The sequence below is a fragment of the Engraulis encrasicolus genome, chromosome 14, assembly GCF_034702125.1.
Source record: "Engraulis encrasicolus isolate BLACKSEA-1 chromosome 14, IST_EnEncr_1.0, whole genome shotgun sequence".
In the NCBI taxonomy this organism is placed as follows: Eukaryota; Metazoa; Chordata; class Actinopteri; order Clupeiformes; family Engraulidae; genus Engraulis; species Engraulis encrasicolus.
The window spans coordinates 33,765,930-33,780,543 of NC_085870.1; the positions used below are offsets into that span (position 1 = coordinate 33,765,930).

The 14,614-nt window shown below is 42.4% G+C and overlaps 1 protein-coding gene across 2 annotated transcripts; it reads right to left on the reverse strand.

Annotated features, from left to right (window-relative positions):
- Positions 1–1,285: 1,285 nt before the first annotated feature.
- tgfa (transforming growth factor, alpha) lies at positions 1,286–14,367 on the reverse strand. Of its 2 annotated transcripts, XM_063216484.1 has the most exons (6): positions 13,905–14,367; positions 12,764–12,967; positions 10,243–10,357; positions 8,643–8,792; positions 6,636–6,745; positions 1,286–4,622 (listed from the first exon to the last, which is right to left on the reverse strand). In XM_063216484.1, the coding sequence occupies exons 1-6, from the start codon at positions 13,945–13,947 to the stop codon at positions 4,615–4,617; spliced, it is 630 nt and encodes a 209-aa protein (XP_063072554.1). In that variant the 5' UTR covers positions 13,948–14,367; the 3' UTR covers positions 1,286–4,614. The 2 variants fall into 2 exon arrangements, with proteins under 2 accessions (XP_063072554.1, XP_063072553.1); XM_063216483.1 differs by lacking the exon at positions 1,286–4,622 and having other exon boundaries at positions 6,210–6,745; positions 13,905–13,977.
- Between the last annotated feature and the right edge of the window lie 247 nt (positions 14,368–14,614).

Below are 14,614 nucleotides of genomic sequence, written 5' to 3' on the forward strand. Positions count from 1 at the left end.
AAGTCTTATTCCTCCCCATCTGCCCAGACGCAGATACCAGTAAAGCTTGGAAGGAGATCAAAGGCGGACAAGATAAATGGATGCGCGTCTGAGGGGATCAGAGTCGGAGATAAATGGAAGCAAGGGACGAGGGGTGGCCAGGAATCACCTCCCAGTCTCTCCATGTGTAAGGGAAATAGGACAATGTGCCATCCTGTTGTAATAAAAACATTCAACAGTGCAAAGGTTATTACAACTGCACTAGCCTTGCCGACCTGTAGGCAGTTTGTGTATACAGTATGCACAAGTCCCTAAGCAGGGATCTCTAGGACGGCTATGGCTTTGGTGGCTTAGCCAGTCGCTTCTAAAAAGCTCCACACCAATCCAATTTCCTCCTAATAGGATTGGCAAACATTACTCTGGACGCAAGAGACGAGGGGAGAGAGAGAGAGAGATGGGACTTTTGAATGTGACAGCAGGGGCCCATTATGAGTCAATGTGAACCAAACCAGTGCTGGCTTTACCAATAGGCAGACTAGGCAATTGCCTAGGGCCCTAGCACAACGTTGCACTGAAGGGCCCCCTCAACAGTCAGCCCCGCCATGGGAAATGACAGCAAAAAGAACTCAAGAGGGCCCTATGTTTATATAGTATTGCAGTAGAGCCTCCAAATAGGTAGAGCCACCACTGGATGAAACAATAAAAATAAGTAGGACCCAACGTTAGCAGGATCTCTCAGACATGCCCCACACTATGGACACATACTGTATGTATACGTCTCTATAGATATCTATTTATGTCTGTGCTGTGCCCTGTGCTCTGAGGTTTGCCACTGCTCGTGGGCTGTTGCCGGCCGGCCGGCCGCTTCCCCGACACTCGTCACGGCACTCTCCTCAGCACACAAAAGGAGTCTGGGAGAGCACCAGCAAACAAATAATAACTGGCAAAGTCAATAAATGGACAGGAAGTGGGAGAAAGCTTTCCCACAGCAAAAAGAGCACTCTGGAAGGGAGGCTCTTTGTTCAATTGTGCCTGAGGAATTAGTGAGGAGGAGTTTTTATGTTTAGCTTTTTTTTCCCTCCACTTGATTCTCCTGAAATATTCAGGAGATGGGGGGGAATAACTGGATGCTTGAAAGCTAGGACAGAATGAGGAAGACAAAGAGTGGTGTCAAAAAGGGAAAGATGAGGTGTGTGCGTGCCAATATGCTGGATCATCCACACTGCACGGTACCGTGAGCAAAACATGATTGTGGAGTGAAGAGAGAGAATAGAATACGGACAAAATGAAGCAAGGCAGACATCAGTTAAATATGAGCTTTCAGTCTTATTTGAAAAACCAACAAACAAAAAAAGAATACAAACAGAATTACGTCACACATCAATAATGCAGTTGACATTACAATACACAATGATCATTTCTTAAGCAAGGTTTGTACTATGATATTAACAAGATGGTTTCTTTATGGTGATTGTCAGAATGATGTTCCCATTCACAATGTGAGATGTACATGTATATTGTAAGCATCATACATACAAAGGCATGCCTGTTGTGTACCCACTTACCCTAGATGCCCATTTACACCTTTTATGATAGGCTTAAGCTATGACATCCGTTAAGCTTAAAGGAACAGTTCCAGCATTTCTGGATATGTGCCCATTACCCACCTCTCCTTGAGTTTGATACTTGAGTTTTTTAGTTCTTCCAGCCATCTGAGTCTGGTGATATTACTCCTAGTTCCAAGTTGGCATGTTATCACTGAACTGAATAGGACCATTGGCTGTTAGCTGGTGCCATTCAGTTCAATGGTGCACGCTAGCTTGGAGATTGTGTCACCAGAGTCATAGAATGTCTGGAAGAACAGGAGGTGTAAAATCAGCCCATTTGCAGAAATGGCAGGCTGCTCCTTTAAGTCTTTGCAGACATTAATGAAAATTTAAGCAACTTGTATTTACAGCTATGTGTTATCTTTCAGTTCTCAAAACAGCTATACAGTTATGTTTTGGGGACTGACTGATACATATTCCATATTGAGCACAGGAAAAAAACAGGAGTTTTTTGTCTTTGTGCCAGAGGCTTCAGCAGTGATTAACAATACTGATGGGGCCTCTGGCCAAAATTACCACCACCACCACCCATGTACATGCAGTCAATCATCATTCATAAAGCACCATAAGAGTATTTTACATTTACATACAACACCCTCAGGGCGACATCCACCATCTATTTTTACATATTTAGACATCTGCATACTCCTCACATCATCTTTGCAGCATAAATCAGTTGTTTACATCATGTTGGTTCTCTCGGAGTTTAAACTGCAGGGTGGAGAGCAGAACAGTTCCTAATCTACCCATCCCATCTGACATGGAGACTGGCTGTGTAAAGCCTTAACCACTAATTGTCATTGACCTTTACCACTCAATCTGCGCTTTCCTTCACATAAGGGCAGAAACAACAAAGACAACATAACGTCCATCCAAACAACTTAAATAAATAAGCCAATAAATAAGGTCATAAATACAATAAGCCATTTTGTTTGAAGATATTTGAGGTATTTCCACAGGTCTTTTTCGCTGGATGTTTTTTTTTTCCTGTTCAGCCATATGGACGTTGACAAGATCAGTACATTCTTATGAACCACACAGAGCATCTAGCGCACTCAAAACACATTTTCAAAAGTCAAAAGAAACAGAAGGAAACTCAAAACATTTTTTTTTCCTCTTGCCCTAATTTTTTCCTATACTGTGCACAGTAGGAACACAGCATCTTGATGCACAATACATTATCCTTCTTTCCATTCAATAAGCACCACCTTGAAACTCGGCGACGCCATATTGTCAGGTAAATGAAAATGAACAAAAAAAAACAACTTTGCACATAAGCCATCCTGCACCCCAGGCTCAAGAAGAGACACAGATACGCTTTGCAAACACAGGGGATGCACACTGCATGACCTCTATAGGGCCCTCGACATTCATTGAGATTAGTAGTTCAGACGACAGCTTTGAAGAAAACATTGTGCCATACAGTGCCCGTGCATGTGTGTGGGGTGGTTCCCATGTTAGTGAATTGGGTGCAATACACTGTGCATTAAGAGTTAAAGATTTAAATAGTGAATAGTGAAAAGTAGGTCTTGCGTGGGGGAAAATTGTGGTTCTGGTTCAACTGAAGGTTTATGAATATGAATTTGAGAAGCAGATTATTTTAATGCAAGGTCAACATAACTAGTTAGTTTTGGCATTCTATCTCTGCAGTTTGGACTACACCATTAGTTTACAGTAAGACGATATATCATAAGTGGAGTAATTGCCAAATTATGAAGATTTTGCCAAATTTTGAAGACTTGAATTGAACAGGATTGTAATAATGTATTTGTAATTTGCTTGGTGAGGGATGTGAGATACTGTATGTGGATATGCTGATTTTTTGCCTACACACTTTTATCCTTTTCAGTGCATCCTTCATGTGCTGCGGTGCGGTCAAGTTAAGTGAACACTCCAAATACAAACGTGAGGGACACAAACATCATAGAAATATCATATGTCCCAATATTATCAATGCTATTCCAAAGACATGTCTTGCTTACTAAATTCCAACAAATGACAGAACTGATTTTCACGTATTTGAGCCATGCAAAATGTGCTGTAAAGGCAGATGCACTGTATGTGCAAAGATTATTGGGCAGTCTCATAATGAAAAAATATAATAATAAAGAAATATTTAGCTATACAAGTCTCTCTTCACACATGGTCACCAGGGTGTGCCCTTAGGAGATACAGTCCATTCTCATCATTGAATATCAAATGTATATTTTCAGCGCAGCATGCTGTAGGTTTGTTCACAAAATTGTCTTAACATGTCATTCGTCATTCTTTTTTTAAGGTCATTTACCAAGCATCGTAGCTTAGCCCATGATAATCAACACCCAAGTTGTACAAGTCACAAATTCATGTCCCATTTTTGTCCACCTTTGGCAAATATGTGCAAATCCATTACTATTAAAAGTTAAAATCCGAAGAACAATAATTACGTAGAGGTTTTAGTCCTCTGTTAATATCTAACACCATGTAGCTAAAACAAACTTGTGCTTGCCATTTTTGTATGTGGCATAAGTTTTTGTTTTTAAAAGTGATTTACCGTTATTTAAAAGACAAAAATGGAGGACAAACACAAAGAGTCTTGAATGTCCTTGGGGTCAAGTACCACGTGTGCAAAAGTCACATTCCTAATTACCAGTAACACTGCTCATTCTGAAGTCCTCAAAACATCACCTACTCGTATTGCAGACCAAGTCATTTGCCATTAGGCCACGTGCAGTCGAATACTTAACTGAACGCTTTCCTTCAGTCTTTGTTTCACAGCCTTATTCCTTCGTCAACGTCACTGTCTGTGGTCCTGATGAAAGTTCACAAGGTCCTTAAGGTCATCCGCATACCAGCTCAGTGTCCCAATCAAGTCCCCATCGGGGGAGATGACCGCATCCTTCTCCGAGTCCATATGTGGGAGGGGTGTGCCCTCTCTCCCATGGTTGAGTCCCGAGTGTTTCCATGCAATTGGCGAGAGGCTGAGAGAAGGTCAAGCATGGGGTGGAGGGATGGGCGACGGGACAGAGGCATGCGGCCGGGTCAGCTGTCAAACCACTGTCAGAGGAAGGAAATATAAAAACACAGACAATGTGGAGTCATGTGGTATCATTCAACATCAATAAGCCACTATGAGGCAAACACCTCACTAAGGATTTCTCATCACAATAACAGAATGGTGATGGATGATGTCAGTGATGATGGAATGCTAACGTACTGTCAGGCATAACATACTGCTCATGTGCCCCACTGACTTCAGTTTGTGAGGAGCATCTCTCCCACACATCCAGTTCAATCGATTTAAATTTCCAGCTTTTTAGCCTGAATAATCAAATCATATTTGCCATCTAGTGATCCTTCTTGCAGAAGTTGAATGTAAGGCCAGGACCAAATGACTCCTTTGTCTATATGAAAGCGGAAAGAGGGAAGAGACCCTCTCTAGTGCTTAAAAATTCTTTCAAATTCATGAAAGTAATTCGAATAACAAGTCTATTTGTGAACTGTGTTTTCGCCCATACCAAAACATTACTTTTAAGTGCTCCAAAATACTTAAAAAGGTACGCAAGACAAAGTACTTTACATGCTGCATTGTTATTACCTTGCACTTGATGTTCTGGTGTACTTCACAGTTCTATGAAATTCCTTCTATTACTAATTATTTATGTTTAACCTTTAACGGGGTAAAAAGGCCTGGCCTGATTGAAATTGCATGGTAATGTCACTGCATGGGCATATACATGAACAATAGTTTTGAACTGACCGTATTGTCTATAGTGGACTACTGAATGTTACCTAAAACTACTATAAAGTGATACCTTGTGCATAGGTAAGAAGGGCTGGAAAGACATGCAAAGAGACAAATAAAAGACAAGAGGTGAGGTAAAATGACAGGCACAAAAGCAAATTATGACATTTCATGGAGTACTTTATGATGTCAAAAAGAAATATAATGAGCATACATCTGTTGCAACAATGACTTCTACATATCGAGTCATTTTATACCACTGACCAGAAAACTCTGTGCCGTTTTTATCCACCAAATTGAATTCAATAATAAATAGAGTGCTATACCCCCACGGACAGAGCACCCTCCGCATCCAAGATAATTGCAGATCCTCCTCACTGTCCAAGATTCCAACCATTCCAGTTCTAATTGCATAAGGTCATGTAGCTATCCAGTGTCTCACATGGGGGCAAACGATGCCACAATCATCTGGACATTTCCGGCCAAAACCCTCTCAGCGTTCACTTGGATCTCGGGCAAAAGTTCAGGGCTGGCACAGAAGACGCAGGGACAAAACCTCAAGCTCTACAAGGCCTTGGTCCAATTTCATGCAAAGGGCTCAGAGACATGTTTGGATTTGTTGTAACGACTTCTGAATGCCATTAAAGCCCTGCAATGAAATAAATCATCCCACCCTAAGCCTGTTTCCCCAGAGAATAACCATTTAACTACTCTTGACAGCAGATGTTTAGCAGAACAGAATATACTGTATGTGTGGATCTACATTTCTGAGTAAGTAAATAAAGGAGCACACACCTTTAAAAAAAAACATTTTTCTTTATTACAGTTACTCACCGTCAGGAAATGACACATCAACTGTACCAACCGTATCCAATCACAAGTGGATCTACTGTATATTTTCTCTCTATGTGTGCATCTGAATTTGGTTTCTGACTTCACCCCTAGCTTCACCCCTAAATTTTCCTGAGCTCCTAATGTATGTGTCTTCGATGTGTGGATTGGATCCTTCCTGCCGAACATGACCCAAAGTTGAGTTTTTGCCTTTGCAGCGTCCTCACAGAGGGTACAGCAGCCATATGGGCTGCCAGGTGAACGTGAACGCTTCAGCAAAAAGAGCACAGCAGGGCATTTACACATCTCACCTCCCATTCTAGTTCAACGTTGGATGACAAAACCCAGATCCCCCCCCATCGACACATATAATTAAGCTCCCCACGACAAATATGACAATCTTGCTTACGAAGCGCAAAAAGCCAAAGTAAAGTGGGGGCCAGGAGGTTGGAGTAAGAGTGAGGGGGAGAGCGAGGGAGAAAGCGAGCGCTTACTGGTCTCAGAGTGGCAGCAGGAGCTCCTGGTCTTCAGAACACTGCTGGGTTTCTCCAAGAAGCACGGCAGCACGCAGCCTCGATCACAACCCCCACGCCTCCACCAGCAGCTACAACATGGACGATTAATAGAGGAAGGGAAGAGAGAGAAAGAGAGTGAGAGACAAGGTAGAGAGGGGGAATGAGTGGAAGGGGGAGGAGAGGAGAGAAATAGAGAAATAGGAAGGGGGTTATTGAGTTCAACTGTAGCATTTAGTTTGTCTGTATAATGTGACCACTGGCAGGTGTATATCCTGGTAGCAAAGGGACATTGAATTGGTGGCGAGGGATGTCTTTTCTTGTTGAGGGTAACCTGTGACAGAAAATGCTGCTTTCTAATTCCATATATATGCCCTTCTTGACAGAGAATAATATTTTAGGTGAGCATCATATAAAAACTGTGTGTGTGTGTGTGTGTGTGTGTGTGTGTGTGTGTGTGTGTGTGTGTGTGTGTGTGTGTGTGTGTGTGTGTGTGTGTGTGTGTGTGTGTGTGTGTGTGTGTGTGTGTGTGTGTGTGTGTGTGTAATTGTATAAAGACTGTTACGGAAATACAGGGATTACATTTAATGCCCCACATATTGTTCAGGTTGAAAATTAATTTCAAACTCTTGCCCTAAGTCTTCTCTAAACTCGTTCATTTGTCTTGGTTTAGGTTCACACAGCACACATTTCCATAAATGATTAATTTCCAATTTAGTGCAGGTGTAGTTCCAAGTGATACACAGACAGACACAGAAACTGTCTTTTACACTATATGGCAAGTTTTGTGTACATTTGGAACTACATTACTTCAATTTACACGTCAAGCACAACGAAAAATATATTATTTGCTCACCATAACTCAGATTTTGCTTCAGATGTGATGTTCAAAAACAGTTTTTAAATATACCCTACTACGCATGTGGGAGAAAACAACACTGCTGACAACTGCACAATACTGTAAAAGATGATGAAACAATAGCAGATTGAGTTGTACCGGAGCACCTTGTAGCCCATTAGTCATTCTCCACAGGTATAGCAGGTCTGGCAGACCTTGTGCCACAGCGTTGGCTGTTACACTCGCTGCCAATTACATGCCACAGCGACTGTAGCAGCCAACGTCTGGAAATAGAAATAATTCTCCACATGCCAAATTTGTTTCCATAAGCCTATACCTGGACATTTTAATACAATTCCATATTATTCCACACAGGAACCCTGGCATGTTGTTGTGACATGTTTGTCCTACATGTACACATTTCAGCACAACAGAATATAGTAGTATGAGTATTTGTAACTACTGTTGAAATTACTGATCTCTGGGCATCCTCTATCTTGTAAAGTGAGAATGCGGTCTCTTATGCCTTCATAAAAACATCAAGTATTTAATTCAAGCACAATCTTCACCATATCTCCTACTGTGTCAGATACTTTAAAAGATAACTTGCTCTGCATTGTGGCCCTTGTTAGATAAGAGATGTGGACTAATTCTTTGAATGGGTTGCTTGGAGATTCTCATTCACCCAAGTAATCTTAGCAAAAAAAGAGTTTAGTTAAACTCATACCCTGATGCTGCATATACGTTGCTTGACCCAGGCTGGTCCCTGGAGCGACATATACGCTGCTTTCAGGCTCTTGAGATTTTTGCCTTTTTGTTAAAAATGTGGGTATGTTACAGCTGAATGAACACATTCTAATGCAAAATAAGGGTCCTAGCTTTTAAATGCAACTTATTTCATATTTTATGTGCTTCGGAGGCTGAGATATTTAGGTTTTTATAGGCAGAGGGCACCATTTCCCAAAAAAGGCTTAGGAATTCAGCAGGCGTTTTTTTTCTAAAATGGGTTATAAAAGTGAGAAGGGGTCAGGTTTACAGCTCCCCTCTGCAGAGATGAATAACTTCCGATAGTTAAATAATTAGAACTGAAAACGTCTTCACTTCAAAGAAAGAAAGAAAGAAAGAGAGATGAGGTGGACATGGATACTCACTTGAGGAGGGTGAAGAGTAGCATGAGCATGACACAGACCACCACGCAGAGTACCAGCATGGTGGCCACCGTGTGTTGGCTGTGGTTCGAGGCCACCACTGCCAGCAGGTCAGCATGCTCACACCGCATCCCCACGAAGCCTGGGTGGCATCTGGCATAAGGTGCAGGTGTGTGTGTGTGTGTGTGTGTGTGTGTGTGTGTGTGTGTGTGTGTGTGTGTGAGAGTGTGTGTGAGTGTGAGTGTGTGTGTGTGAGAGTGTGTGTGTGAGAGTGTGTGTGTGAGAGTGTGTGTGTGAATGTGTGTGTGTGTTGGGGGGGAAAGTGTGTAGGGAGAAAAAGAGAGATGATTACTCTGTGTGTGTGTGTGTGTGTGTGTGTGTGTGTGTGTGTGTGTGTGTGTGTGTGTGTGTGTGTGTGTGTGTGTGTGTGTGTGTGTGTGTGTGTGTGTGTGTGTGTGTGTGTGTGTGTGTGTGTAAACATATGACACGAGAGAAAGCGAGAACATGTTTTCAGTGTACTAGCTCATTATAACTACCACTGATTCCCGTCAATGAGTTAGCAACAGCAATGGCGGAACTTTGATGTTCATTTCCTCAACTTATTCTGCCAATAATGTGTATGAGAGCATAAGCATAGGATTCAAAATGGGGCAGTGCAGTACGCTGTGCTAAGGCACCTATATCATAGGTTCGAATTCAAACTAGGTCAATTGTTTCCCAACCCTACCCTCATCTTCCTCTATAGTCATTGCTTCACTCGCCTGTTAAATAAAGGCATTAAAAGCCCCAAAAATACTTTCAATAAGGAAAAAACATAGCTAGCGATAGAGCAAAGGATGGCAGACTCCAATCTAGTCAACAAAGGCCATGTAATATATCTGAGGAAGATGCATGTGCCTCGAAATGACAGTCACCAACATAATAGACTTCTAAATATTATGCTGAGTGCTCCGGTCATCCCTGAGTGTAATCAATAAGAAGTATCCCAACTGGTCTTGATTCTGAAGTCCTCCATCATGAGCGCCACAGTGGCTGAAGCGGAGACATCCCTCTTTCAAGGGCCATTTTATATCTGTGGAGGCAGATCTGCTGTACAGGCAAGAGATGATCTATTGTCCTCCCCCTACAGTAGTCTCCACAGAGGAAAGCCAATCTCCAATCTCCCTCATCAGTGTCCCCTGATGATCGCTCATTCACTCACTCACATCCCGTCAGCACTTCCAGCCAACCAGACCCACACGCTTACTGGGCAGGCCTACATACTGTACCATTCTGCTAAGCCAGCGATTTCAACTAGCCAGAGTATTTCTCTGATAAAGCCATCACCAAGTAAATTAATATGCACTCTTCATCAAATTTTGAAAATTCAGACATTATTTTTTTCCCCTCACATGAACCAATTAGGGCTAATCTGCTTCCTCCATCATTAGCGTCTGTTATCGTGCCTTTTCAGAAGTGCAAAATGTGGTTCGGGTTTGCCACACAAATGAAACTGATGACGTCCATTTTTGTTTTAATGTGAAAGTCAAGCGGAGGAACATTAATGAGTCTGCCATGTTTGATGGGTGTTTGGTGTGATGGGTCTGTAGATTAGTGAACTCACATGCAGGCTGCAGTCTCCTCCAGGATCAGGAAGCGGCAGGTGCCATGGAAGCAGAACTGACTATGGGAGTCGGGACAGTCATCAAAGTGGGAGTGCACTGCCGCCGCTATAAACTCTGACAGGGGTTACAGCACAAAGACAGACGTGTGTGAAGAGCAATGCACAACAGCAACTGTAGAACTGTAGAAGGGAAATCCTATCATGGACTGTGACAAGGCAAAAGTCATACAGCAGGAGAACAACAGATACCACCACTGAATTAAAGAGTCCAGAGCCGTCTAATAGGAGAGTTACGTCACTCCCATAGACCTCAATGGTCCAATCTCTCCACAGCAATGGCGGCCATCATGGGGCCTCACGGAGCGTTTTACATGTAAATTACCATTGACTTTAGTTCCTATAGAAGTAGTTGCTTAGTTCCAGGAGGTGGCCGTAGAATACAGAAAATGTGGTAAAGGTAAATGTAATTCGTTTGTACTTAATCTTTGTTTGGTATGTAATGGTTCTGTGTTAGGTTCCAGCGAACAGAAAGTTGCTGTTTAGAAATATTTTAATCTACCCGAATCACATCACCAACCGACTTCCTGGTCCCCGGTTGACACAACTCTCTTATTAGACGGCTCTGAAGGAGTCTAACAGCAGGAGGTGTGACCAACATGTCATTATTGACAAGGAGGTCACGGCTCCACAACAACATCAGCTGATTTTAAAGCACGTCACACATCAACATCCCTGCGACCCTCTGATGAAGACGGAAGTTATATCGTCGAAACATGTCAGGTAAAAGAGAAAACCTTTACATGTCTGGAGTAAGAGGAAAAACTTAACTGTTAGATCTATCTGTATTATACACACACTTCTTACATCCTGTGGTCCAGGATTAAGAGTATGCAATCCAGTACCACATAGTCCAATAGCAAATGGCACATCTGGTTGTCACTCAACTCAAAAGGAATGTAATTTCTCTCTTTGTAAACCTGCACTGGCCATCAGTTTCGACTTGAATAAAGCACAAGGTTGTGATCCTAACCTACACATCAACCTCACGGCCTGTCTCATCTGACCTGAAGAGCAGAGTTGTAGTAGAGTAACATTTATTAATCCCGGAGGAAATAGCATACATAAATACAGAATACAAAAGACATTGCACACAGGTTTAAGTCCGGCCTGGGTCCTTTGCCAGCCCTGCCCCATCTCTCTCTCTCCCACTCTCTTCCTGTCAGACTCTCGACTGTCCTATCTCCCAAGACACAAAAATCCCTTGACAAAAAGAAAATTCAGAATCACCTGGTCACCAGTCAAGGCCCTTAATATATAGATTGCAGGCCAATGGACTATCCAAGCTGAAGAGTTGTCCTAATTACCCAATTATCTGGAACAATCGCATGTCAAGACCAGCTCTAAAATGTATTACTCTGCAACATAAACATCGTCATCATTGCCCTCTCGTCATCATCATTTAACAAAAGACCTCAGAAAACGGGTCAGAGAAGGCTGGAGGCAACGATACAAGTAGTACACAGTAGGCAGACATGCAACACTCTCCCCAGCACAATACTCATCAAGAGGCATGTGTGGCGTTCCCTCTCCACATCAAAGTACTGGATGTTTGTATAACACGCACGCACGCGCACACACACACCTTTTAAGGATTCAAATCTAATACATTTTGTCTTCGCCCATATTTCCCCCTCTGGTCCTTTTACCCTCCTAGATAACTCAACATTAGAGCTGACCAGTTACCAAAGGTGAACATGGCAACTTTACAAGGCAAAACATGTCAGGTTCTCCTTCTGCCTGTTCCAGTTGATCCAACTGTCTGATGGCAGCTCAGTGTGTGTGTGGGGGGGGGGGGGATTAATGGCTTGAAATGCATGTTTTTTAGTCTTTTGAAGCAAAGATCCATGATCTAACTCAGATCTGAAGTAAATGAGCAAATGAAAGATTTTAAAACAGTGACGGGCTGGTGACTCCACACGTGAAACATTTAGATAATACTGAGAAATGTACCAGGAAGCTTCAATGAAGACCATAAACACAAGCAGCAATTGTATGCACAGCATCCTCTAAATTCCAAATCGGTTTTATTGCTTCCGTATTTTCAAATTCACATAAAACCCTCTTGTGCCATTCTTAACGTCCCCTCAGATTCTCTCTCTGCTCCTTTGGCTGAATCAGACTCACAGGATGAGATGAGGCTTCAACTCCGCAGTTCCATTCCCATGAATAACGTTGACTTCCACTCCCTCTGCACTGGTGGCCCATTCTCTCCATGAAATGGTCTGCGTTGCTGCCCTAATTAAGTCCATAATGACGTGCATTGAATCGGGTAGCCGCGGCACGCAAGTGTGTACGTCTGGACCCGCAGCGGCAGACAACAACCTTACAACTGTTACCAGAGGGCATATGTACACAAACACAACGGCACACAGATAGAGCCAGCTGAGGGTGATGTGCACAATGGACAGTGGTCATGCCTGTCCACATCACCACTCAGGGTCAGAAGAATATAGGCACTTACTTCTTGCTGGGTGATGGGTGGTGGTGGTAGTGGTAGTAGTAGTAGTGGTGGTGGTTGTGGTAGTGGATCCTGTGGTAGAACTGGACATGGTGCTTGTGGGTAGGGGGGCTGTGGTCGTAGCTGCAGGTGTGGTTGCAGCAATGGGCTGTGGGGTTGAGGCATTGGTTGAATTCTGTGGGAACTGTCCATAGCTGAAAAATGATCCTAGACGTTTGAAACAAAAGGTGATTAAGTCAGTACCTTTTTAGTATTGCAAATAACCTTTGTTCACCGCTTTCCAGCATCTGGATAAGCATGTAAAAAAATCAGAGAGAATTATGTGTGATCACTCACATCAATAAACATCTGCTCTACAATTAAATTTGTTAATATTTGTTAATGTCCCAAGCAGAACACGATAGGTTATGGTCACAACCTTATTCATTATATTGTATCATGCTGTCTGACTGTCCATGCCTTGTCAACAAAATCTCTCCTTTCAGATATAGTTGGTTATGCAAATTGTGCCAAATCAACTAATGACCAGTTCACTTATTGAATGCACATCTAATACATGACATGTTCCTCCCTGTACTATGCAATTGCCATTAAATCATATTTTTTTAATACAATAAACATTTTAATAATATCTTGTTACACTTCAACATCCAGACAAATGTCATACAGTAGTGTGCATAAAAGACTGAATTCAGAGAAAATACTTCAGCTGCTCTTAATAAAAAGAAAAAACCCTCAATCACCTGAAACGTTTAATAGTCTGGTTAAGCCTTTCCCGGACTAGTCTGGTTGCATGACTGTGAGATCTTTGGTTTTAAGGATCTGCCAACAACAATAGGTCTAAATTTAACCTAAGCTTACGTGTACCTTAACTTGTTAATGAGAGAGAGAGAGAGAGAGAGAGAGAGAGAGAGAGAGAGAGAGAGAGAGAGAGAGAGAGAGAGAGAGAGAGAGAGAGAGAGAGAGAGAGAGAGAGAGAGAGAGAGAGAGAGAAACAAAGTAACATCATTGAAACATTCGTAACAATTGAATTATTAATCAATTGTACGTTATATTTCAATGCTTTTACCAGAGATGTAGTTTACACTTGGTAGGCTACAAACAAACCCCAACAAAAACCAGCTCCCTTCTAAAACCCACTTACCTGTTAGAAGAAAAATCGTATCCCAGAAAGCTAGATTCATCATAAGGCCTTGTGGTGATGGTGGGATAAGATCCAAAACCTGCGGTTGCACTTGGAAGGATTAAGAGCAGAAAAAACTATATTTAAACTGCTTTGTTTTTTGGGCTGAGCCGCGTTCAATTAAGACTTCAACTCCTGGTTGACAAGGTGGGACGAGCAGAACAAGAATCTCCTCGCGCCCCGATAACGCCATCAGCCTGCTTTGCTCGAAAGCTGCCAGTTTAGAAGTTTGAGGCTTCTCACTTCATGTCATTTGACTAACGACAAGAACAGTATTGAAGGCTTAACATTTGTAGGTCTTCACTTTTTGGTGACTCTCAGCACAGATTCCGTCTTTGACTTGGTCTTACGCAGGCGGAATGACCATATGGCTCACCCTCCGCATTGAGGTTGGAGGGATGGGAAAGAACGGCTGACTGACTGGCAGCATGGTGAGGAATGTCTTTGCGATTGACAGGGAGGCGGGGAATACACAAGTTTCACCAATTGGCGATATCTTTATTTCCCCTCCAAAAATAGCTTAGTGCGTTTGTGGGTTATTTTGGAACTAAGATGGCTCACCTTTCATCTTAAGAATCTAATTATGATAATTTAATTTTAAAAAATCATATTTTATATTTGGTTAGGTCCTAGCAGCTCATCCTTTCAGTTTTCTAACTTCACCCATGTTG